Genomic DNA, 26,728 nt, shown 5'->3' with positions numbered 1-26,728 from the left:
TCACCCCATATGACCTGACAACAAAACAGTGATCAGCCCCACCTGGGAGAGGCAACTCCAAAAGGGGTAGAGTCGCTGAGCAAATCTGGAAACTCTGGGGTCCCTGCTCCAAATACCCCATTTCAGCTCAGACTCCTCTGCTACCTCTACTCCCATCCCTTCTCCCAGATCTGGAACTGAAAGCAGAAGAGGTGGGGTGTTGTTTAGGGGAGGCCCCTCATTCTAGGTGGCCCAGAGGCTCCCTCCCCTCCTCCCATATGGAAATTAAAACTTACAAAGTGGGGGGGGGGAATCCTTACCAAAAAAAAAAAAAAAAACAAAAAAAACGGGGAAAAGAAAAAAAGAAAAAAAATAAGGAAAGGAAAAAAAAAAGAAAAAAGAAAAAAAAAGGAGGGAAAGAAAGAGAAAATAACGCTTTGTTTTCTATTAAAATCAACAAAATGCAATATATACAGATATCACACAGACCCGGGCCCTGGGAGAGGAGGGTCAGGCCCCAGTCAAGCATAGGGAGGAAGGAAGAAGGAGTCAGTTCAGAGCTGGGGAGGGAGCTTCTGGGCCCCATCCCCAGCCATCACTCAATCCTGCCTATGACTACCAGAAGGGGGGGTGCAGTCAGGCCTACCCAGCCCCATCCCACGAGGAGCAGGACGACACCCGAGCTGAGGTCAGGAGTTGGGGTTGGGGGGGCGGGGGAGGGGAGGAGAAGGAAGAGGAGGAGGAGGGGCAGGAGGAGGGTGGGAGCACACACCACAGGCCTCATCCCACTTTCTGGGGGTTTGAGGCCCTCACTCCCTGCTCGTAGGTGACCCGCTGGCTGATGAGGTATTGAGCGGCTTGCGTGGCCGCAGGGCTGCCCGTGATGGTGACCCGCCGGTTCCGCGTGCCCGGCAGGAACTCTCCCTTCTTGGAGATCTGGATGCGGGCGCCTGTCAGCTCCTGGTACTCCACCAACGTCTTGCCCCCTTTGCCCAGGATGGCCCCCACCAGGTTCTCAGGCACCGCAATCTCCACCAGCTCCTTGGCGCTCTCGGCGGCCAGCTTCTCCGCCGTCAGGAAGCCCCCGGCCGCCCCGGCTGCGGCTGCGGCGGCCACCAGCGGGCCACCCCCGCCGCCCGCCCCGCCGCCCGCCCCGGCCCCGAGGTAGCCGTTGGCGGCGGCGGCCAAGGCGAAGGAGCCCAGGGCCCCGGGGGGCGGCGGCGGCGGCGGGGCGGCCCCTCCGGCGGGCCCGGCCCCGGCCTCCCCCGCGTAGGACGCCAGGAGGTTGGCGGCGGCGGCGGCGGCGGGGTTGGCACCAGCGGCCACGGCGGCCAGGACCCCGGAGGCCGCGGCCGAGTTGAGGCCCAGGCCGAGGGAGTTGGTGTTGTAGCCGTAACTGGCCAGCGTGTTAAGCGCCGTGCTGATGGCCAGCAGGTCGGTGCCCGAGAAGGCCGGCAGGGCGGCGGGGAAGGCGCCCACGCCCGCCAGCCCCGCGGGGCCCAGCAGGCCGGAGGCGGCGGCGGCCGAGGCGGCGGCGGCGGCGGGCAGCACGTCGGCGGGGCTGGCGTACGGTGAGCCGGTGGGGTTGGAGTTGGCCACGGGGCCAGCCACGTTGGCGTAGCTGATGTTGAGGCAGCTGCTGCTCTGGGGGTCTTCCTGTACCTTCTGCACGATGGCGCTCACGGCCTTGTGCACCTGCTCCGGTTCGCCGCTGACGGTCACCACTCGCTCCTGAAGGTTGATACCCTCTGGCTTCTGCGACAGCTGCACCCAGGCACCCGACTGTTCCATCACGGCTTTCACTGTGGCGCCCCCCTTGCCGATGATCAGGCCCGCGGTGCTGTTGGGGACGATCAGCTTGGCCTGCGTGTGGAGCGAGCGAGAGGGAGGGTCTTTAGGATGGAGGGTGGAGAACAGCAACAGTAGGCTAGAGCTTGTTTTCCTAACCCGCCCCCCTCCCAAATGCGTCCCAAATCAGGCCTGCTGTGCCCCCTGATATGCACTGGTATGGTCCTACTGCTTGTTAAAAAATGGTGAAATACATCCACTTTGGTTGGTTAAAAAGAAAAAAAAAGAGCTAGTACTCCAAGTCCTCTCAGTAGACTCTCAGCCACCCTGTCCCATGCCTCTGGGACTCCTGGGACCTCCCCTGCCCTCCAGGACAGTGGGTGCTCCCAGCTTGCACTGGTGCTTACGCTTTCTAGACCTTTGTGTTTTTATTTTTTTAAAGATTTTATTTATTTATTCATGATAGACCTGGAGAGAGAAACAGAGAGGCAGAGACACAGGCAGAGGGAGAAGCAGGCTCCATGCCAGGAGCCCAACGCAGGACTCGATCCCGCGACCCCAGGATCACGCCATGGGTCAAAGGCAGGCGCTAAACCGCTGAGCCACCCAGGGATCCCCCCACCTTCTAGATCTTTAAACACTCTGACTCCCAGCCCCAGAGAAGCAGTCATTAAGTCTAACTTTACAGATAAGCCACCTGAGGCCCATGAGATGAAGGGACTTGCCCCAAGACTACCCAGGTTGTGGAGGGGCTGAAATCCAGACTCCTGGATTCCTGTTCCATCCTGTTACCTACCCTATGGCAAGGTCACCTCACTTTAACCTCTTTTTGTTATGGGCCAAATTGTTGCCCTCCCCATTCCGATGTCGAAGTCCTTTTTTTTTTTTTTTTTAAGATTTTATTTATTTATTCATGAGAGAGAGAGAGAGAGGCAGAGACACAGGCAGAGGGAGAAGCAGGCCCCTCCCCCACTGTGGGGAGCCCCATGTGAACTCTTAATCCCAGGACTCTGGGATCATGCTCTGAGCCAAAGGCAGATGCTCAACCGCTGAGCCAACTAGGTGTTCCCAGAGGCTGAAGTCCTAACCCCTCAGTACCTCTGGATATGTCTGTATTTGGAGAGAGGGTCTTTAGAGAGGCAATTAAAGTTAAGTGAGGTTATTGGGGTGGGCCCCGATCCAATATGACTGGTGTTCTCATAAGAAGAAAAGATTAGGACATAGGCACACACAGAGGAAAGACGGTGTGAGAACAGAGAGGACGACCATCTCCAAGCCCAGGAGAGAAGTCTCGGAAGAAACCAACACTGTCCCAGATCTCAGACTTCTAGCCTCAGGAACTGTGAGAAAATGAATTTCTGTTACTTAAGCCACCCCGTCTGCGTTACTTTGTTATGGCTGCCCTAGCAATCTAAATACAGTTGTCCTATCTGTAAAATGAAGATAAAGAAACCTTATATCTAGGGCAGCAGGGAGACAATTGGGCACTTAAATACAGTGGTCCCCTTCTTGCGCGGGACAGAAAGGCCCATCCTTTGCTGCTGCAAATCCCATCAATCTTAATTCTGGGTGCGGGGGATGGGGGGTGGTTAGATTTCAAAACCAAAAGTCTTCTTTCACATATCTAAGAGCACTTATACACATAAATTCCTCCTTCTATGTCCTCTCAGACCTGTGGGTTCCACCCCCTGAGGCTCTCACCACTGCCTCTCCTTTTTGCCTCTGAGCCAGGCCCCAGGGGTGTTTGGGAAATCTGAGGGAGCAGTTTGGGTTGTCAAGATGATGACTAGTGGCAGATATGGGCATGCGGTGGGCAGGGCCTTAGATGTTGGGCAGGGCCTTAGATGTTTGCACCCCACAAGGTGGGAGTCAGTTCTTCACAACCATGAAGCAACAAACCATCCAGGTACCGTTTGACTTTTAAATGACTCCCTGAACATTTATGTTGGTGAAAAGTCTATTTATAAATCTCAGAGCCCAGGAAGGGGCACCTGGGTGGCTCAGTGGTTGAGTGTCTGCCTTCGCTCAGGGCATGATCCCCAGGTCCTGTGATTGAGTCCCGCATTGGGTTCCCCGCAGGGAGCCTGGTTCTCCTCTGCCTGTGTCTCTGCCTCTCTCTCTCTTTGTGTCTCTCATGAATAAATAAATATTTTTTAATAGTATAAATTATTATTATTTTTAAGATTTTATCCATTTTAATGTTCATTATTTAAAAAACCATGACAACAGTAGTAATGCCACGTGTCTTATTTACGTCTCTGATATGACACCCTGGATCACTGTGTTTGTCACTGTCTCTCCTACTCAGGCTATGCTAGGTGTAATGAAATAGCAGCTGACTATTTCACTACTTCTACTGTACAATTGGCTGAACATTTACATATTAAAATTCATCTTGTCTTATAACAAATCACCTTTCTTTCATTTCTCCTTTATGTAAAAAAGTCTTATGGGATAAAGAAAATGTACATGCGTACAAGCGGAATATTCCTTGGCAATCAATTTAAATGAACAAAGTACTGATCCAGGCTACAACATAGATGAACCTAGAAAACACGCTGTGTGAATGAAGCCAGACACAAAAGACCACATATTGTATGATTCCATTTATATGGATGTTCAGAACAGGGAAATCTATAGAGACAGAAATTAGATTAGTGGTGGCTTAGGGCTGGGGGTGGTGCTGAGCTGTGGGGATTGAGGAGTGATAGCTAAGGGGATCAAGATTTCTTTCTGAGGAAATGAAACGTTCTAAAATTGATTGTGGGGATGGATGCACAATTCTGAATATTATAGAAACTTTGAACTGCATGCTTTCAATGGGTGAATTGTATGTATGTGAATTAATATCTCAATAAAACTGTTAAAAATCTTATAGATTTAGATAGGTTAGATATCTACATTAAATGCATTTTCTATGAACTGAAATAAGTATGCATGTGTGTGTATAATTTCAGAGTTGAGCAGACAGGGAAAAGATTTGTAGGGGAAAGAGGACATCAAGTTTGACAAGGCTGAGAACCACTGATCTGCTTGCTCTGTTTTTTCTTGATCTGACTTCAGTTCTTTCCTCTCCCCCTCCTTCTTGCTGACTCTGTGGCAGGCATAGTAGACTCCCTGCTGTTCCTCCAAGTTGCAAGCTTGATCCAGACTCAGGGCCTTTGCACCTGCTATTCCCTTGTTTAGAATCCTCCGTCCCAGAAAAGGAGGCTCACCTCTCTCATCATTCAGGTCTTTGCACAAATGCACCTCCTCAGAGGCCTTACCACCTCAATGATCAAAGCTTGTGTATTTGCTTATTTTATATCCCCAGCGCAGACACCTCCACACTTGCATCCAAGCTCTAACCTCACATCTCTAAAATGATGTAGAATGGACACTTCAAACTTAAAATCCAAAGTGGAACTCATCTGCTCAAATGTGTTTCTACCACGGTCTTCCTCATTTCAGTATGTGGAATATGCATCTTTTCACTTCTCAGGCTCAAGACTTAGGAGTCCTCTCTTTCCCTTCCACTAAACATCCAATCAGAAATTCTGTTGCCTCTACCTTCAAAATATATAGTTGGGATCCCTGGGTGGCTCAGCCGTTTAGTGCCTGCCTTCGGCCCAGGGCGTGATCCTGGAGTCCCAGGATCCAGTCTCGCATCAGGCTCCCTGCATGGAGCCTGCTTCTCCCTCTGCCTGTGTCTCTGCTTCTGTGTGTGTGTGTGTGTGTCTCTAAGGAATAAATAAATAAAATCTTTTTAAAAATTTATATATATAGTAGATGGGGTGCCTGGCTGGCTCAATCAGCAGGGTGTGTGATTTGATCTCAGGGTTGTAAGTACAAGCCCCATATTGGGTGTAGAGATTACTTTAAGAAAATAAAATCTTGGGGTGCCTGGGTGGCTCAGTGGTCGAGCACCTGCCTTTGGCTCAGCTAGTGATCCCGGAGTCCTGGGATCGAATCCCATATCAGGCTCCTGGTGGGGAGCCTGCCTCTCCCTCTGCCTATGTCTCTGCCTCTCTCTCAGTGTCTCTCTCATGAATAAAGAAATAAAATCTTAAAAAGAGAAAATAAAATCTTAAAAAATATACATAGTAGACTATTCTAGATTAAAAGAGACTAATGAGGTATAACAACCCAATGCAATGCATGAATATTGACTGAATCTTGGATAAAGAAATACTTTCTAGATATAAGAGATACTTTGGGACAATGTGAATATGAACTTTTTATTAACTAATAGCATGGAACTGGTGTTAATTTTTGTAGGTGTGATAACAGTAGCATAACAACATAGGACACGTCCTTAGTCTTGGGAGATGCATGCTGCAGAACTTAGGGTGAAAAGTCATGAGATTTATACTTATTTTCAAATGGATCAGCAAAAACAAAGAAACAGACAACCCAACAAACAAACGAATAAAGCCAACCAGCGCATGTGTGTAAAGATACAGCAAATGTTAATGATTGGTGAATCTAAGTGTGGTGTATAAGGAGTTCATTGTATTATTCTTAAACATTTTCAAAATAAAAAGTTAGGAGAAAAAAATGTCCCAGGACTCTTTTTCTGTCTTTTCCTGCTTTATTTTTCTTCATAGCACTTTTCACTCTCTGACATTTACTTATTCACTTGCTTGTTTTCGGTCTCCCCAGGAAAGAATGTAAGATCCACAGGACAGAGATTTTTGTCTGTATTGTTTACAGCTAGGTTCTTGGTGCCTAGGGGAATGCCTGGTATGCATTCAGCAAAGAGTATGTGAATGAATGGATGGATGAAAGAAGGAAGAGTGGGATATGCCTACAGGACCAAGCAGGAATGAGACTGGATGGAGATGACCAGGTGTTTCTCACCTGGTTTTGTTGGTGGTGGTGTGTATATGTATGTGTAGGCAGGGAGGTAGGGTGCTGTGCATTTGGGTACACAAACAGCCTAATCTGAGTTTTGTAGATTAATTGGACTTTCTGACTTGTAAAATGGGAAGCACCCTAGTTTTTAAATATTGGCTACCTTTTCAAAAGGTCTATGAACTACTGTGTAGTAGCCAGACCAATGGTTTGCACATATTTTGTGCACACATGTGCAGTTTGTGCACATATATCCCCGAAAAACCGCCTTGGACTCTGGAAGCACTTGTTCAGGTTTGAAATCCTGGCTCCACCACTAATGCTGGACAAGGGACCTAACCTTTTTGAGCGTCTGTCTTTTATCATCTATAAAATGGGGACATTTATTTGTCCTCCACAGAATTATTATGAAGCCTGAGATCATTCACGAAATGATGAGCTTGATTCAAGGGCTACTGACCCTTAGTTATATTTCTGCTTAGCCCTTATGGGCATATCATCATCCATTTATTCAAACAAGCAACATTTGCTGAGTACCTACTATGTGCTAAGCATAGGGTGCCATGTGAGTGTGCAGGTAATATGTGCTCATAGTAGATAGTAGATACTTAAGAAATGGTTGTTGTCATTGTTACCCTTGTGGGAACACCTGGATTTAAATCTCACATCTGTGGTATGGTCGCTTTGCAAAATAGTCTGATAGTTCTTCAAGAAGTTAGACGTATTATCTGACCCAATTCCATCCATAGGTATATACTCCAAAGAACTCAAAACCATACACACACATGTTTATAGCAGCATTCTTCATAATAGCTAAAAAGTAGAAACAATCCAAATGACTATCAGCTGAGAGACAAAATGTGATATATCCATACAGTGGAATATTATTTGGCCATAAAAAGGAATGACGTTTTGACATCTGTTACAATAATTAATCTTGAAAACAATATGCTAAGGGAAAGAAGCCAGACACAAAAGGCCATGTATCATGTCATTTGATTTATATAAAACATCCAGAATAGGCAAATCCATAAACACCAAAAGTAGGTTAGTGGTTGGAAGGGACAGGGAGGGGAAGCTGGGAGAATTGACAGTGACTGCCAAAGGGTATGCGGCTTCTTTTTGGAGTGGTGAAAACGTTTTGGAATTACAGTAGGTGATCAACGCACAACTTTGTGAATATACTAAACACCCTAAATGGCATACTTTAAAATGGTGAACTGTAAAGTACATTAATTATATCTCGATTTATATTTTCAAAAAAAATCACCAGAGAAAAGTCTGACAAGTCAAGAGGATAGAACAGAATGCACAAAACCAGACCTAAGAGTCCAGAGGTATTTAGTATGATACAGCATTTCAGAGGGAAAAAGGATGAAGTAACCATTCACCAAGGAATGGTAAGAGCAAATGCCTTCACCTTTCTGTGCCTCGTTTCCTCTCCTCCAACACGATGTAACCACAGCTACTCCATACAGCTATTGGGAATACTCAATGTGCCTGGCACAGGGGAAGCCCTCAGAAAATGGTTAACTGTCTTCGTGACAGGCCCAGGTGGTAGAACCACAGTATCTTAGAGAGATCGCAGGTGGAGTTTCATTGAATCCTGGAGTGCCAGGATATCAGAACAGTACAGTGTTAGAATAATGTACATTGAGAATCTTGAAATCACAGAGCCATAGAACTGTATGAGTTTTAGGGCCAGAAAGGCCTCAGAGAACATCTGTCCCCATGATAAGGAAGTCTGAAGAGACATTCAAATAGTGCTAGTATAATAATAATTATACAGCTAACAGTGCTTCCATTTGCCAGACACTTTTGTAAATGCTTTCAAATAGTCACTTACTTAATCTCTACAAGAACCCTACAAGAATAGCCAGGCGCTATTATTATCACATTTTATGGCTTGGAAAACAAAGGCAAGAGAGGTTGAGTAACTTGCTCAAGGTCATACAGATATTAAGTAATAAAGCCAGGATCTGATCGCAGTCCAGAATCTGTGTTCAGATTCCCAAGATTTCACCCCAGAAATTCTGATTCAGTGGCTCTGGGCTGGGATTCAGGAATCTGCATTCTAAGCTACCTAGATGATTCAGATACCATTCAGGGCTGAGAACCACTGGTTTAGCCCAGAAGTGGCAAACTGGTGGTCCTCAGGCCACAGGCAGCCCACAGTCAGCCCATAGGCAGCCCACAGCCACATAGTGTTTTTAAGACTGAGCCAACCTTTAAAAAAAATCAGCTGATTTCAAATATTTCTGGCTTCTTCTGAAAAATTTGTAAGATGTGGCAACACTTTGTCCACATTCCCAAAGGGCAAGAATTGAGTCGAGTTGAGTAGCAGCTGCCCCCTTTAGGGATGGCATTATATCTCTCTGATGAGGCCAGAGTCCTCAATTCTTTATGTTCCCTTGCTGAATCTCGGAGGCATTTCAACTTATAATCCCTGATTTGGCCCAGCTTCCACACTGTAAAGAAAGGAAACTGAGGCTTACAGGAGAGAAAGGAACCCAGAGTAACACAGCAAGTCCAATGTAGAAGAAGACACCTGTCCCCTGACTTAAAAATCCCAGAATAATATCAGCCGCTAACATTTTTTTTGAGAACTTTCTATGTACTAGGCATACATGCTAAGTGCTTTTCAAACATCAGTGAACGTTGATCACTGCCCTTCGCTAGGTACCATAATGAATCTCATTCTGTAGATGAGAATAATGAGGCATGGAGAAATCAAGTCACTTGTCCAAGGTCGCACAGGTAAGAAGTTATCAGAATAAAATTCAACTCAACATCTGACTCCAGAGCCTGAGCCTTCAGCCATTATCTCTTTCATTCTTTAGAGCCCCCTAGGTAATAAATAAGGAGAGATAAAATCCTGGTTCTAAAATGTTTCAATTCCACTATCTCAGAGTTCCTGTGGATTAGGGGGTGGGGTGGAAGTATGAGGCGCAGATGGTGCTGACCCCATTTTCCCTGCAACATGTGCAAACTCTTCATGAACTCTGAGCCCTTTGTAGCCGCGACCAAGGCGGAGGGAAGAGGCAATATCCTGGCCACCCTGTGAAGTGTGTAAACTGTGGCCTGCTGGTGGGAAGGGATTCGGGAGAGACCTGGCACAGCCGCTTCAGCACCAAGGACAGCAGCCGCGCTCCAAGCTCCAAGCCCGAAGTCTTTTTGGGAATGATGGATCCGCTTGGCAGCATTCTTCCAGGGCTTTCCGCCCACCTTTCCCCAGGAACCTGGAGGAACTCTGGCCCGTGGTTTCTCCCATCTCAGGGTAGTAAGAATCCCCAAGAATTCCAGATTCCTTTTACCAAGGGTCTCTCTCTCTCTCTAGTCTTTGCTCCCAGACAGACGTTAAGGAAGCCTCACTGGTGGCCTGTCCTCCTGCCAGGGGCTCTGGTCCCTCTTATCGTGTGTGCAAGTACATGGGAGTGGGGTAGGGGAGAGAAAACAGGGAGTGTGCGCAGTTCCTCTGCCCTCCACCTCCTACCCATTCCGGGCCACGCTGCCAGGGGCTTTGCAGCAAGCCCACCTGCCCGGTGAGCACCGTGGTCATGGCAACCAGAGAGGCCGGGGTTCTGATTGGTCCGCTCCCTGCCACGCCCCTACGCCACCGCTTCCCTGTAACTGAGGCAACCAAGAGGCGCTGCCTTCCCCTCCTCCTTCCATCCCTCCTAGAGAGGGCTGTGTAGGAGAGGGACCAGCCCCCTCTCTCGCTAGCAAAACATCATTTCTCCAAAATAGCGGCTACTCCCTATAATAATTAATGGAGAGAGGGAGTCTGAGGCCATTTCTCAACTCTTCTGGAATTGGATGGGCTGTCACTGAAGTCACTTCCGGTGAGAACAGGAAGTGGGAGGCAGGTTGTTCTGGGAGACAATGGGATGAGGTGGAAGGAAGGAGAGGGTCTAGAGAACCCCAGGAAGGAGGAACTGGGGGTGGGGGAGGTCAGGTCCGGGACAAAATCTCCCAGACTTTCACTCTCTCTCTGAATCAAGCCCACTCCAAGAGGTTTGGGTCCCTAGGGTGACTCCCTAATAATTCGGCTGACTACTACCATGTATTTGATTGACAAACGTCCTATCAGCGTTATCTTATTCAACTCCCACAGTAATCTAGTGATATGGGAGAAGTGTCTTCTCCTGAACCTCACCGGTTTTACAGAAACCCAGTCTTTGCCCCTGCTGACCTGCTTGGCTCTGTCAGGGTTCATCGTGGTTTGGGGTTGAAGGATGTTGACCACCTCAGGCTTGGTCATTGCTTGTGGGATTTCTCGGACCTTCTCAGCAATAAAGCTGTGCACAGCATTCAAGGCCTCTGCTGTGCCCTGTACCAGGCATACTCGTTCTGTGGTTCCTGTTGAGCAAGGGAGAGAGAAGGCACCCTCATCAAACAGGAATGGGAAGATTCCTGGGAGACAGACCCCATTTAATGAAAAGAGAAAACCTAGTTCCAGACCAGAAAGTGGACCTGACTGGCCCAGGTCACATGGTAAGCCCAGGGAAACTGGCATGGGCTTCCAGGCCATGATGGGTAGCTGGGAAAGTGAGTGGAATGCCTGTTTTATAATCTGTACTTCATGTCCCTCCCTCAAAACAACCCCAGGGGATGGAAGAATGATGCTTAAGTGCTTTGCGATGCCCACAGCAGCTCTGGGCAGGGGAGACAGGGCTCAGCTGCCTCTTCCCAGTCCATGCCGGCTCCCGGTTGCTCTGGCAACCATTCACTCACTCCCCCCCAACCCTAGAAGCCGAGAGCTCAGGCCTGCAACCGTTGCCACAGTAACTGGAACCCCCTTATCGGTCTGGCTGGCCGGGTCCTCAGCCCACCCCCAGGGGGACGAGGGACGAAGCCTCGTTGCCGTGGCAACCCCTGAAAGCCTGCAGCGAAGGCCTCTGGGCTTTTGGAGAGGATGGGGAAGGGCTGGGGGATGGGGGAGACAGAAGAGAGGCCAGAGTGCCCGCCTGGACCCACCAGATGGAGGGGGGAAGGGGAGGGGAGGGCAAGGGTGTGGACAGGAGAGAGCAGAGGCAACTCTACTGTGGGTAGGAAGGGTAGGGACTCAGGGATGGGGAAAGGAGGGTGGGGTGGATGCCTTTGGTGGAGATTGTCTAGATTTTGGCTGCGGTTCTAACCTAGGCATCCTTACTGTGTGTGTGTGTTTGTGTGTGTGTGTGTATACTTGAGGTAGGGAGGCAGAAGAGAAGCCAACTCTGGATGGTGTTGGGATATATGTGTGTGGGACAGGGACTCTGGGCAACACTCTGACCAGTACGAATGTATCTGTGAGACTGTTTGGGTGAGTGGTGTGTGTGTGTGTGTGTGCGCGCGCGCATGCATGTGCGTACATGCATGTGTATACCTGGGCAGGACTAGCTAAATTATTCTTATTTGTGTATGTGTATAAGAGAAAGAGTGGGAGAGCTTGAGATATCAACAGTGTGACATAGTGAATCCAGCGCACTCTTGCGTATGGGAAAGACTTTGGGTGTCACTGTGATGTCCAAGGTTATGGATACTATTTGCCAGACTGAGCTGCTTGTACAGGAGAGTTTAAGAGAAAGAAACAAAGAATCTCATGAAGCAGCACTGAGGCTGTATGATGAATGTATATCACTTTGAGACTGGATGTCAGTGTGAGTGTTGGCAGGAAAGAGACAACCAGACAACCAGACACCTTTAGGTGTTCAAAAGACTCTTTGGAATGACTGGTGTGTGGTACATGTGTATATGTGCATGAACCTGTGTATAGGAGACAGATGGACAAGACTGTATGACTGGTATGTGTCAATGTGAGAAAGACAGAGAGATCAACAGGCAGACTCAAGTGTCAGCATGTAAGACCGGATGACTGGTGTGTGTATGTATGTGTGTGCCTGTGTGTGTGTGTCTGGGTGTGTGCATTTTAGCTGTACAAAGACGGCTCTATTGTGACCAGCAGGTGTGACAGTGTGCATTCCTGGGTGAGCTGGGCATGTTTGGTGTGTGGAGTGAGTGTCTGTCTCTCTCTGGGTGGGACTCTGCCTACAGGACCACTTAGCTCCCTGGCTCTTGAGTGTGTGCCAGGCTCCATGTGCCTGAGTGTCTGGGACATTTGGGGGTGAAGGTCCAGTCTCCTGTGGGTGTTCTAGTACAGCATGATGTTGCTACAAGTCTAACCTCTCACTTGCCATCTCTCAGCCTGGCATGCCAGTCTCACCATGTGCCTGGGTGTCACTGTCTTGGGTCACTGGTGTAAGTTGACATTCCCCATCTCCTCTGGGCTGCTGTTCCTCACTTATTCCCCCCAACCCCAGAACAATGGACTGGTCTGAGCCAAGGGTGAGTCAGCGTGCAGGCTGCCTCCGTCTGGGTGTAAATAGGAAAGGGTGTGGGTCAGGGTGGGAACTCGGGGTGGGGGGGGCAGGGAGGCCCTAGGGAGAGCCTGGCTGAAGTGGCTCTGCACTCCCATTTCTGCGAGGCTCCCTTCCAGCTCAGGGAGTCTGTGACTTCCCACCCTTTGTAGTTCCTAAGTGGGCTCCCCAAGGGCTTTCAGGGGCTCAGTTAACCCTCAAAAGAATGTCCAATAATGATAGCTGGTGCTTACAAAATACCAAGTGTTAGGCAATATTCTAAGCACTTTGTATATATTTGTGCACTTAATGTATGAGGTAGGCAATATTACTATTCTTGATTTACTGCTAAAGACACTGAGGCACAGAGAAGGTTTGGGATTTGCCCAAGTTCACTCAGCCAATAGTGAAAGTTCAGGGTTTCGAACGCAGGTGTCTGGCTTCAGAGTTTGGACTTTTAAACACAGAGCTCACCCTGGGCTAAATTTGGGGTGGCTGGAGTGTGTGTGTGTTTGTGTGTATGTTGGGAGGAAGGCATAAGACAACTCCATTTTTTGCTACTGTATTTTTGATAGTAAAAAAGAATATACATGGATTTATTAAGTAATCACTTAAGATTTTGTACTTTATGGCAATATCATTATAAATCAATACATTGAAAAAAAAAGTATGTGTACCTGTGTTTTTCTTCTGGGGACAGCTTCAGGCAAATGCTCAAAATCAGAAGGCGTTTTAGAATCACTAAGGTGTCTGGGTGGATGTACGGAAGTCTGTGTGACTTTGGGCAGATACCTGCTTCTTTCTGGGTCTCAGTTTCTCCATGTATGATCTGGAAGGATAGAGTCTGGGGCTTGGAGTTTCCTGTACCAAGGAGGGGAAACCCTTTGTGCTTTGCCCCTCCTTTGGGGTTAAGGGTCAGGTAGGTTTTTGTTTCATGTAGTAGACACAAATGCAGTGTGTGTGGGTGCGTGTGTGTCCATCTGTCTGTGTGTTTCGCCATTGTCATTTCTCATCTGTTCTGTATGTTTCAGTCACAATGAACAAACTACCCCACCAGCCTTTGAACACGCTACTTCATCTTCCTAGAGTACGCTTCCCTGCTTTTATCTAGTTCACTCTTACTTATTGTTCTGGGCCCCTCCTCCAGGAAGCCCTCCCTGACCTTTCTAGGCTGGGTCAGGTGCCCCATCTGGGCTGCCACCATCCTCTGGGCTTCCCGTCCTAGCCCTGACCACACTAGGTTATTGCTGGTGTTCAGTCTGTCTTCCCTACTGGGCTGTGAGATCTGGGAAGGAAAAGGGGGGGATAGTTCAGTCACTGCTATGTCCTCATCTCTGTCCATAGAAGAGGTGCTCAGAGAATGTAGCTTGAATAAATGAATGAAAGGGTGTTAGCCAGGAGCAGATGGAAATACACTCTTTGTTTCAAGCATTTCTTGAAACATTTCTTCATTTCTTATGTTCCTGTGGGTCCTAGGAAGTCCTAGGGGGCAGGACTAGGACACAGGGGGCTGTGTCCTGCATCTTTGAGTCAGGAGCCGGCACAAGCCATATGATCTGGAAATTCCATGTCAGCAGTTGGGGGTGGAGGTGGATGCATGTCCTGGTGTTGGGGAGAGATGCTGGATCACGTTGCTTGTTTGAATAGTATTTGGCCCAAGAAAGCCAATGACTGTCCCATTCTCTGGGGTTCTCAGCTGCCTGGCCTTTGGGGTGTGTCACTGAGTTGGGAGGAGATGATGTGTCTCATGTCACAGAATGTGATCCAGGGATAAGGAACCAAGTATCTTCAGATAAATGCCCCCAAGCAGAGGTCTTATCCATATCTGTGGCTGAAGGGGGCATGTGGGTGAAACTGGGCCAGGGTGGAAGAGAAAAGGGGGGTAGGGTGGGGTGCCTGGTTCCCTGGACAGTTCTCTAAACCTCTTGCCAAAGCTGCTTAGTGAGATGGGAGGCAGGGCGGGTGAAGGGAGGAGGGAGAGAGAGAGAGAGAGAGAGAATATGAATGTGTTCTGACCCTGGACTCTAGCTCTGGTATTTGACCTAAAAAATCCTAGGGGATTAAGGATGAACTAGAATCAGCTCTGGACCAAAGATGCAATTCTGGGGGCCCTCCCTGGAGGACATCTCTAGATGTTGAAGCTCAGGCATTGGTCTTGGGAGGGAGTAGTGGAGGGGTGACAGATATGCAAGGGGCAATAGAGGGAATGGAGGGGCCTTGGAGATGTTATGGTTGTGGGGAGAGAAAGTGAGAGCTGGAGGGGAGGCAGAAGAGGGGCTGGGTTTGGAGAAAGGAAAGAAAAGGCTCGTGGGGCCTGAGACTGGGAAGGAAGCATGAAGGGAGGGATGGGTGAGTCAAGGCAGGAAGAAATAAGGGGTGATCCAGCAGATGGTTGAGGGGGTGTTACTCAATATTGGTTGACTGACCAGAGAAAGAAAAGCATGGGATTATGAGAGGTGAGGAGTAAGGAAAATATGGGGCGAGGCGTGGGAAGACAAGAAGCAGGGGGCGGGGAGGAGAGGGAGGGAGAGAGGTGGAAAAGTAGAGATGGACAAGACAGATCTATGGGAGCGAGAGGTGGGGGGTATATCCAAACAGAATCAGAGAGACAGAAGCAAAAAGAACAGGAGGAGCCAGAGAGAGGCGGATGGGAATGGAGACTCAGGGAGCAAGAGCTGGGAAAGTCAGAAACAGAATGAGAGAGACATAGGAAGAACAACATAGAGAAAACCAGGGAGCCTCAAACTGGGCAAGATGGGGTAACAGAAATCCAAAGGGAAAGAGCTAGGGGGGAAGAAGTGCGTGTGTGTGGGGGGGGAGTGTGCAGCCAGTCCAAGTCTGGCTGTCCCCCCAACCCCAAGGGAAGCCCTGACACCTGCCTCCCTGCCCACCCCCCTCCAGCAACTCCAACTGACCCAAAGGGGCAGGTGTGTGGGAAGGGGCACATCTGCCAGCACATCATGCAAATGAGCTCATGAATATGCAGCAGGCCCATTGTCTGGCCCTGCCCCCACCCCCATCTGCTCAAGCCCGGCCTCTGGGGCTGAGGGCAGCTCTGTCCCCTTAGGAGGAGGGGAGGCCCCCCCATCACCACGACTGCCCAAAGGGCAGCCCTTCCCCCTTATCCACGGCCCAGGTGGGAGGGACAGGAGGCCAAGGGCAGAGTCCTGGGCCAGGGCTCACCCGGATAGAAGTCTTTGGACTTAGAGAGCTTGATGGTGGCTCCTGTCTCCTTCTGCAGCTGCACGATGGTCTGCCCGCCCTTGCCAATGATGGAGCCTGCCGCGTAGCTGGGGATCAGCACCTTCAGGAAGTATTCGCCTTCCTCTGCAGGGGCACAGGGGGAGGGGGGAGGGCAGTCAGGGGGCGGGTCTCCACCTTCAGCCTGGTGTGGGCCTAGGAAACCAGTGGCGTCACAGGAACATATAGGAGCAATGACCATGAGAATAGCAGTAGGGAAGATAATACAACTAATGATCTTCATTCATTCACTCGTTCATTCATTCATTCATTAATTCATTCCACGAATAGTTGCTGAGCACCTGCTGCCACACGCTTGGCACTGTTTTAGTGAAACAGCCATGAGGAAAACAGACAAACTCCCTGATTTTGCAGGCAAATGAGGCAAATAAGGCCAAGATAGTTTCAGTGATTCAGCCAAGAGCTCACACAGCTACATTCTTCTAGAGGGGGGAGACAGACAGTATGTTTTATGTTGGATGGTGGTTAAGCTCCACAAAAACAAAAAGGGACAGGAGAAGGGACGGGGGCTTGTAGAGGCGGCAGTGTCAGATCCGGTGGCCAGGAAAGCCCTCCCCAAGAATGTGGTATTCTTTGTTTAACAAACACTTCTACAGAACCTAGTATACACTAGACTCTGTTTCAAGTACTATACAAATATCAGTTCTTTTACTTTTCACACTGATGCTATGAAAGAAGTACTTTGTAACCTGGCTTTAGATTCCTGGCTCTGGACCCTCATGACTGATTGTTGTCCAGGCTGTGGAGGGGGGAATGGAACCATGAGGCTCTGTGGAAGAGCAAGTGCAAAGGCCCTGGGGTGGGACTGGGCCAGAGTTGTCCGAGAAAAAGTGAGGTAGCCAGTGTAGCTAGGGCTGAAGATGACAGGTGGAGAGTGGAAGGGGATGAGGGCTGAGAGAGGTGGTGGCAGTGGTTGAGTGTTGAGGTTTGTGGGCCATGGTGAGGTCTTGGGTTTTACTGTGAGTGAAATGGGAACCATGGGAGGGCCCTGAGCAGTGGAGAGATGGGATCTGACTTAGGTTTCCAGAAGATCCCACTGATGCCCACAAGGTAGGAGGTGGTGGCAGTCTAACTGGTGGAGCCATCGAGGGGTGGGTGGGGGAGGAGGGATCAGGAGGAGAATATCCAGAGATGTTCTCAACACTCAGTATGGACCCTGTACTGTGCTGAGTGCTTTGCAAGCTTGACCTCAACCATTCCCTACCCACCAATGAGGTGGGTATAACAAGGCCCATTTTTACGTGGGAGGAAACTGAGGCACAGAGCCCGTGAAGGCACCAGCCCAAGGTCAGTTGCTCAAGGGCACCAAGAAAGTCCCTGGCATGAGATCCCAATCCAGTTCTGCTTCATTCTTGGCCCTCACTTGCTTAGCACCTTCCGATGTTGGTGGCTGAAGACCAATGTAGTCAAGGACAGTCCCCAAGACCCGGGGGTGGTGAGGTGGTGCCAGTGGTCACTTTTGGGACTGTGGCCATTCTCTGTTAGGGACTAATTTTCTTGGTCATGTGTAAAATGCTTTGTCAATGTACTCAAGGCACATGCCTAACCTTCTAACCCAACTGTTGTCCCTAACTGCTCAGAGGGTAGAAATTGTGGAATCTTCTCCGTATAAGAGCCTCTATGATTTGGCCCTGCAGTTCTTTCCAGCTTCAGGTCCTCATCTTCTTCTATAAGCATCAGGCATACTTCCTCTTTGTTAAGTGTTCCCTCCTCCCATCCACCTCAGGGCCTTTGCACATTCTTTTTACTTAGAACTGTCCTCCCCCAGTGAATTCCTCTTGTCCTTCAGGTCCCCACTCGAATGTTGCTTCTTCTTGGAAGCTTTCCTTGAACTCTGAGGAGGAGATGGATCCCCTCCCGTTCATTTCATGCCTTCAGAGCAACGTATCACAAACGTCCCCTGGAGCTCATTTTTGTGTCCCAGGGACTCATGCCATGTCCCAGCACATAGTAGGCATGCAATAAAAACACTGGGGAAAAGAAGGGAGGAGCCAGGCCATTCTGCTACCAAAGCTTAAGGTCTTAAACCATCCCCCAGTGGTTTTAAATTTTTTTTTTTCTTTTAAGCAAAGGAAACCTATTTTCAATGTCTCACATGAAACTCCACCACATAGAGCAGATAAAAGAGAAACTGTTCTGGTGAAAGTGGGGGCAGGGCGGGGGGGGGGGGCAGGAGCCCTGCCCATCTCTTCCTGATCCCTTACTGATTGAAGGTTCTGGACTCCCTGGTGTGTTAAGGTGGGGGTATGGGGGCGAGGGGCTGGACGGGGCTTCGCTGGCATGGGGAGGGGGGTCCAGAATGAAGGCGATGCCCTGAGCTCAAGGCAATCCTCTTAAACTTGCCTCATCAGACCATTAAACCTATTAGGTAATTAGCCCCCCAGAGTGCCTTCCCATCAATCATTCTGAGCCCCCTGAATTCACTTTCTTCCCTGGGCTCACAGAGGCAGCCTCTTGCCTGCTCCCACCCCTAAACCTGTCACAGAGATGGAGGACCAGTCCTCTATCCCTGAAAGGCTCAGAAAGAGGAGGAGGGTGTTCTCACAAGGACTCCATCCTCTTTTTCCTTCTTTGACTTCATTCCCTATCTTCTCTCCAGCCAAGGTCTCTTCCCCAACTTCCTCCTTGAATGTAGAAGGTATTCACCTACTCTGAATAAAACTGGGTATGCCCCTCTACCCCATTTCCTGTGCTCTCCGTCTTAGCCTTCCCCAGGAATCCCCATATGAAACAGCAGAAACACCCATAGACTGAGTGTGAATTTTGCCAGGATGGGCCGCCTGGTCTTGGGCAAACCACCTCACCTCGTTGGGTCTCAGTATTCTCATCTGTAAAACGGAGACGTGCTCCGTAATTAATTAAATGATAAACCGTAAAGTACTCAGGATGGTCTCAGGCACATGGAGGCACTTGAGGAACACTAGATGTCATTACCTCCACCATCAGCGTGATTATCACTGATGTCAGGAACACAAGCAAAGTTCTTGTCACAGCGTCTGGCCCAGGGTATGTGCTCTACAAGTGGGGAGACGAGCCTCTAAGGTCTGAGGTTTTTGTTGGGCGATGAGAGAAGAAAGGGAGACCCCCACTTCCTTCATCACATGCCCCCTAGGGATGTCCCAGGCCTTTCTCTGCTTCTTGGAAGAGGAATGAGCTCTCACTGATGGAAGCGAGACCCTGCTCCCCCTTCTCTGGATGCCCAGCATCTCTCCGACTCCCTTCCTTCTCATGCCACCTCTTGCCTTTACCCTTGATGTATGCCCTCGGTACAGTTTCCTTCCTTCTCTCCCCCTTCCCTCCCATCCTCCAGCAAACCCTTCCTGAGCACCCACTCTCTGCCAGGCTTTGTTTTAGGTGCTGATGACAGCAGGGAGCGAGACAGTCCATTCCTTCAAGTCCACTCGCTTTTAAAATTTAAATGCATCCAAAAAATAAAATAAAATAGAATTTAAACGAATCTATTTAGAGAGGACACTTAAAAACCACTGCTAATAATCAGAGTTTGAAGGCTCGTTATGTTTTCCCTTCCAGGACATATGATATAAACATACCATGGTTTAAAAAAAAAAGTTTGTCCAGGGACTGCTTAAGCCACCTATGGGTGCTCGAAGATCCCTGTATCAGACTAGTGTAAATCAGGAGCCTCTACCTGAGGCCAGCCTTCCACAGAGAATGACTAGGTGGGACCTCCCACCTGCACAAGCTCAGAACTCAGGGCACAAGTCCCCCCCAACTGTGGCCAACAAACTGCTCTGACCCTCTTTAGAATCCTCTTCACGTCTTTCCCATTTGGGAAGCACTCCCCTCTGCCTGCTTTTAACCCTCACTCACCCATCCCTGTGTGAGTCCCACCTCCCCCAGGAAAAAGCCAGGCCTCTCTTTTCCCAGCCTGCGTGGCAGCAAGGGGAGACACATACCCTGAGCTGAACCCAGAGCTCCCCCAGACCTCACACACTCCCAGCCAGTTTGAGCAACCAAGGCTCTGCCTGTGAAAAAGTTCTTCCTTCTACTGAAGTAGAATCTAAATGCCAGAACTCTGCACCCACCTACCTCCACCCCCCGCCTAGCTTTTCCCTCTGGGTTTAGGAAGCTCCCTTTACCCACGACCATGACAGAGAACTAGAGATGCCCACTTCTGCTTTCCAGATGGTTTTCATCCTGCTACAATGTCAAACACTCCTTCTTCTAGTCTTATCCTCCCTTTTGTGCCTACCTTCTTCAGCAATGCTTCTGGAGTTTCCAAAAAGCATCCAATACCCCTGTCCCCTGAAATAATGTGGACTTACCCAAGAGATTTGGGGTGCCGTGGTAAGAGTGGCACTTTTGATCAGAGTTGACACTAAAAGGCGGCTTTAAGTGGGGGTGGCATCTGGGTAGCTCAGTGGTTGTGCATCTGCCTTTGACTCAGCTCATGATCCCGGGGTCCTGGGATGGAGTCCCCCATCAAGTTCCCCGCAGGGAGCCTGCTTCTCCCTCTGCCTATGTCTTTGCCTCTCTGTGTGTCTCTCATGAATGAATAAATAAAAAAACATTAAAAAAATAAAGGTGGGGGGAGGTCATTCATGACAAAGGTAGAGCAGAAGGGGTGTGGTATGTGTTGTAGAGGTGACTTCGGTGTCAGGAGGTCTAGGGGAACCAAAGTTGGGGTGTCATGTTCGTGGGACCCGCTCTGATTTGCAGGTTGGGACCAGAAGTGTCGGTGCGTTCCACAGAGGTGTGAGGCAGCTGGGGTGTGATGTTGACATTGTCGCGGGAGTGTATGGGGATGTTGTCGATGGAAGACAAGACCTGGTGGAGTGTGGTGGGAGCAGTACCTCTCAAGAGGGTGGGGACAGCAGGTGTGCAAAGCGGTCTGGTGTGAGAAATGCAGTACAACGTGCTTCCAGGGGACGGCATGTCGAAGGTGTGACACCGTCTTTGAGCTGTGACACTGTCTCTGAGTGAGAGAAAGGTGGCTGGGTAGGATTTCCTTGGGGGGAAGAGCTGCTGGATGGTGTGACAGGCCCCTGGTGGCATTCTCCATGGGATGGATAACAATGTAATGACAACTCTTGTGTACTGATACGCACATGTGTGACAGTGTGACAGCCTCACATATAAAGTCTCATTTAACCCTACACAGCAGTCTGGCGTTGTAAGTAGCAGATCTCACGGCTCCCATTTTGCAGATGAGGAGACTGAGGCTTGGAGCAGTGAAATAAGGTGCCCCAGGGTCCCACACCATGAGCACGGCAGGGAGGAGATAAACCCTAGAAGATCTCACTCTCAGACTCTTAACCCCTGCGACACTGTCTTTATGTTAAGCAGCGAGGATGGTGGGAGCGAGGATTGGCAGCTGGTAGCTAGTTAGGGTATGACTGGTGTGTGCGTGGGGAGGGAAGTTGTGGTTTCTGTACACATGGGGGTGACAGAGGTGGGAATACAGTCAAGAGTATGCCATACTAGTGGCACCTTAAGAGTTTCACTTGTATTCAAGGGAGGTGGGGGGACATCCTTTGTTACTGTCCTACAGCCAGACTAGTTGTCTCTCTGATAAGTTCCTAACCTGAGTTTCCATTCAACCTCTTTTACCCAAATCCTCCTGTGCTTTGGTGCCTTGTCTCCCTCCCAATGGTGTCTGTTGGCCACAGTGCCTGGACATCAGTTGGAATGACCCCTATCTCCTCTATCAGCCCCTCAAGAATGGCCAGGAGTGGCAGGCTGGTGCTGCAGGCAAGAGCTCAATCTGCCCTGTCTGCCACGACCTGCTGTGACACCCTAGAAGACTCCCTCCACCCCCAGAGCCTCAGCTTTCTCACCCCAAAATGGGGTTCACCACAGCGTCTACCCACATCACGAGCCAGCCTCCCGGGGTTCAAATTCCAGCTCTGCCTCTTATTTGCTGACCCACCTGGGGCAAGTTACTTAACCTCTCTGTGCGTCAGTCTGTCATCTGTTAAGAAGGGTAACATAAAAGAATTGTACAGATTCAATGATTGGTCTGTGCCAAGCATTTTCCATAATACTTCCTGGCGCGCCACAGGCCAGAGATATTAGCCAGCATTATAATTTATTATTGTTGATTATTACATCATAGAGTGTTGGGAGAATTACATGAAATACTGCTTATAAAGCAGTGAGCAATGATATCGGTAGTGGTTATTACTACTATCGTTGTGGTTATTGAGATTTCCCCACCTGACAGATGGTGACTCTTGAGGCTCAGGAAGGGGGTGAGGTTGACCCAGCATCCCCCAGTCACTACAGTGTTATTGCAAAGAGCCCTCAATTTTGAGATGAGAGTCCTGGATCCTTGCCCAACGCTGCCTCTTGAGCGTTTCTGTAAATGGAGGACCATCCCTTTGCCTCTGCAGGCCTCAGTTTCTCCACAGGTCACCCAGAGGAGAGGTGGAAGAGCTTTCAGGAGAGGGTCCCTGGGGGCTCATCTTACTTTCCCCGCTGCCGAGGGAGGCAGGAAGCACAGTGGATAAGCACACGAGCTCTGGAACCAGGGTTGAACAGATCCCCGTTCCACCAACTTATGAGCTGTGTGACTTTGGGCAAGTGGCTTTATTTCCCTGAGCCTGGTTTCCTCTTGTGAAAAAGCAGCTCAAATCATCTCCCCCAGAGGACCGTATTAGGAAATAACCCATATCTCAGAGCCTCACTTGGAGTAGGTGCCGAGGACTCGGGCCTGACCGTCCTTGGCAGCATCGCTATTGTTAGGTTGTGCTGCTCAGAGCAGTCAGATTTGGGGCACCTCAGCCCCTTAAAAAGAAGGATGAGACACCTCCCTCCCCCCAAGCAGGGGCAGGGCTGGGCTGTCAGGTCAGGCTCAAAGGCCGCCTGGGTCCCCGACTCTCTCCAGGACTGGGAATGGCAGTGGGGCAGGAAGAAGGAAGGAAGTGGCTGGGACATATTCATGTGTGTGCTGGGGGTTGGGGGTTGGGGGGGGCAGGAAGAAGGACAGGAAACTCCCTCCCACCCCTCCCCCAACTTCCTTTTCCTTCAATTTCTGCTGGACACCCCCTCTCAGGCAGCCAGGGGGTCCCCGATTCCGGTCCCACCTGGACAGGAGTGTGGGGGGCTGCTGGCGTGGAGGAAAGAGACTTGGCTTGTGTTCCATCGAGGGGAGGAGGTGAGAGGTCCCCACCCCACCCACTACAGGGCCTGGTGGAGACCGGAGCGTGCACTCTGGCCCAGGCCATCCTTCTCCCATCCGGAGGAAAAGGCCAGAGGAAGCAGATTTTGGCCAAGGTGACCGCAGGGAGGGGCTTGTCTGCTATGGGGTCTCCCTCCATCCAGGGAGTTAATAGGCTGGGTTTTGAGTCTCCGAGAATCCCTACCTCCTTCCTGAGTCCCTGGCCCAAGAGACACCCACTAGAGTTCCCAGCTCGTCTTTTATTGTTGGGTACACATACCTCCTCGGGTCACACACACAGTGAGGGGCCCTCCTGTCTCCTACGCGCACACCTTCTGTGTTGTCAAACACTCAGACCTCACACACATGCACACACACACAGAATCAGTCCCTTGTCTCTCTCACACACACAGAATCACTCCCACATCTCTAGTGTTACATACTCAACCATTTCACTCACACACCCTCCCCTTGTTATAGATATATATACACACATGCACACACACCCCTTCCCTTTTCATACCCCTTGGGTGTCATATACACACATTCTCTCTTCCCTGTCACACGGGCACCATCCTTCCTTCTCCTTGTTACACACCCTCGTGCAGTTCACCCACGGAGCCCTAACCTCTCCCCGTCATACACTCACCTTCCCTTGTCGTACACACCCCCTCTGATGTCACTGTTGCACACCTCCATGTGTCACACCCAGCCACAGCCTCTTTGGAGTCACACCCACACCCTTTCCTTGTCACATACCCTCACCAGCTTCTTCTGGTTCCACCCCACCCCAAACACGCCTGTGTCACACACACTGAACTGCCTTCCTTGATCCACACAGCCTCTCATGGCTCACACCCAGAGCCGGCCCATTCAGCTTCCCCCACACACCCCCTTGCATGTCACACACACCCTCTCACTCATGTGTCACACCACCACAGCCCCCTCTAGGGTGACATGCACACACTTTCCCTTGCCACACATACCCCTTTGAGGGTCTCAAACACAGAGCCCAGCCTCTCATCTCACCCTGTCTCTTACACACACACACACACACACACGCACACGCACACACACACACACACACACACACCTTCTTTCCTGTCATATCCGTGATCCCTAATGTCACACATCCAGGCCTTACAGGGCCCACGCGCGCAAATACACACAAACACACACACACACCTGTCCCAGCCACACATTCTTCCACCTGGCTTTACACACCCACCCATTCCTCCATCTCACCCAACACACCCACCCAGCTTGTCCCCACGCACAATTCTCGCCCATGGCCCACTCGTGCCACCCTCTGGGACAACCCTTGCTCAGGACATCCCCAGGGAGGGAGGCTGGGAAGCTCCGGGTCCACAGGCCTCCTCTACTCCTTCCCCTCCCCCCCGCCAGGACACGCCAGCTCGGGAACACCCCTGCCCCGAAAGGGTCACATCACACACCCCTCAAGGACACAGAGACGCCCGCCCAGAGGGACCCACGCCCCCCATCCTTTTGCGCCCCCCAAGGACACTTAACCACCCCCTCCCCCCCACCCCCTCTCATCGCAGACAAAGCTCCCAGCCCCGGGCAGCGGCGAGAGGGGGAGGGGGTCCGGCCCCCTCCCCAACGCCCCTCTCAGCTCCCCGGTCTAGGGAGGGGCGCCCTTCCCCGCCCCAGAGCCCTTGCACCTGCCACGGCGGGGGGAGGAGGATGGAGAAAGGCGAGGCCCCCTGCCCGCTCCCCTACACCGAGCCGCAACCCTTTCTCACCTCCCGTGTTGCTGCGCTTGGTGCAGACCACCTCGGGGGGCGTTTCGAGGGGCCTCTTGCGGGAATCCGGGGCCTCGGGCTCCATGGGGGGGGCCTGGGGCGGCGGCTGCTGCTGCTGCGGCGGCTGCGGCGGCGGCGGCGGCGGCTGCTGTGGCGGCGGCGACGGCTGCTGGGGAGGCTGGGGTTGCGGCGGCGGCGGCGGCGGGGGCGGCGGCGGCTGCGGGGCCGCGGAGGCCGTGAAGAGGCCGTGCACCGCGCCGGCGGCCATCATCCTCATGGTCGGGGGGGGGCGGGGGACGGGGGTGGGGGAGGGGGAGGGAAGGGGATGTGGGAGGGGGAGGGGGCGGCGGCGGCGGGATGGGGGAGGGGGAACCCCGGCGAGGGAAGGAGGGAGGGAGCTGGTTCTGGGGGGCTGACAGAGCCTGGAGAACGGATGTGAGCAGGACGGGAGGGCAAAGGGGGTCCCCGATAGGGCCCGGAGAGAACTGAGGGGTGGGGTCTCTCTCAAGATCACCGAGGCCAGGGACTGGCCGCGCCACTGGGGGGGTCGGGACCCCCTTCTTTGCTCCCCCGGTGGAGGGCCGAGCCCCCCAGACCCTGCTCGGGGCGGGGGGCCGGAGGAGCGGGACCGGAGGTGGGAGGCGGAGGCAGCCGCTAGTGGGGACCCGGGGGGCGGCGAGTGCGGGCGGCAGCGGCGGCAGGGCTGGCGGTGGCTGCTGGCCCGAGCATCTTCTTCCCGGAGGCTCCCACAGCGGCCTGGCCCCTCCCACCCGATCAAAGCCACGCCCATGCCGGTCAGGGCCGCGCCCTTCGGCGCCCCCATTGGTCTGTCCTTGAAGCCTGGACCACGCCCTCTGAGTTGACCACGCCCTTTCCCGCAGCTGGGAGATGGACCAGGCTCTCCCAGGCTCCGAGAAGGACCCAGAGCTCATTCACACCTTTCTCCCCTCCTCACCTGTAACGTACGTTTATTGAGCACTTACTGTGTGCCAGGTCCAGGTCTAAATGAGCGCCTCACTAACCTTATTACGTTTAACTCCCAAAGCAACCGACTGCGTCAGGTACTCTTACTCTCCTTTCCCATTTTATGGAGAAAGAAACTAAACCTCAGAGACTTGTTGTCACTTGGTCGAGATAAGAAATCTCACTTCACATGTCTCCCACCTCTGACAGCTGAGACGTTCCCCCCACAAATCTTTCATCCTTCCCTTGAAGAATCAACACAGGATTACTGCAAGGGCTCTGGGGATTGAGTTCAATGAATACCTCTATTAAGCGTGTAGAGCAGAGTTTAACAATCCAAATCCAGTTGGTGCTCGGGTCAATCAAGAGCACTTACAAATCACCTACTAAGTGTCAGGCACTACCCCAAACGCTGGGATACAACAGGGAACAAAACAGTCTCAGCCCTTGAAGACTAAGAATTACTACTCCTGTCATTAAGAAAACCTGATTTTCAGACAACAAAGCGGACACCCAGGAACCTGGAGTGTGGTTCGTCCAAGGGCACACAGGGAGACAGACAGAAGGGAGACTGGGATTTGAACACAGGACAAGCTTAATTCCAGAACCTGAAGTAGGGGCCCCTTCCTTGGAGTGGATCATTGCTAATATTCAGTGCTCTCGGATACATGAATTTTCTGCTCCCT

General features: G+C 51.1%; 1 protein-coding gene across 1 annotated transcript; it reads right to left on the bottom strand.

Annotated features, from left to right (window-relative positions):
• Positions 1-409: 409 nt before the first annotated feature.
• NOVA2 (NOVA alternative splicing regulator 2) lies at positions 410-25,287 on the bottom strand. Its single transcript, XM_025424593.3, has 4 exons — positions 25,080-25,287; positions 16,119-16,262; positions 10,793-10,959; positions 410-1,842 (listed from the first exon to the last, which is right to left on the bottom strand). The coding sequence occupies exons 1-4, from the start codon at positions 25,162-25,164 to the stop codon at positions 760-762; spliced, it is 1,479 nt and encodes a 492-aa protein (XP_025280378.1). The 5' UTR covers positions 25,165-25,287; the 3' UTR covers positions 410-759.
• Positions 25,288-26,728: the final 1,441 nt, after the last annotated feature.

Source organism: Canis lupus, chromosome 1 (assembly GCF_003254725.2).
Source record: "Canis lupus dingo isolate Sandy chromosome 1, ASM325472v2, whole genome shotgun sequence".
Classification (NCBI taxonomy): Eukaryota; Metazoa; Chordata; class Mammalia; order Carnivora; family Canidae; genus Canis; species Canis lupus.
This window is presented reverse-complemented; position numbering and strand designations above follow the sequence as displayed.

What these genes read in the sequence shown, in the direction of transcription:
- NOVA2 (XM_025424593.3), bottom strand. Translation starts at nt 25,164, where the DNA reads ATGGAGCCCGAGGCCCCGGATTCCCGCAAGAGGCCCCTCGAAACGCCC. An exon ending in CAAGCGCAGCAACACGGGAG is followed by an intron (nt 16,263 to 25,079) that starts GTGAGAAAGGGT and finishes GTGCCCCTGCAG; the next exon opens with AGGAAGGCGAATACTTCCTG. An exon ending in ACCCTGACAGAGCCAAGCAG is followed by an intron (nt 1,843 to 10,792) that starts GTCAGCAGGGGC and finishes CTCCACACGCAG; the next exon opens with GCCAAGCTGATCGTCCCCAA.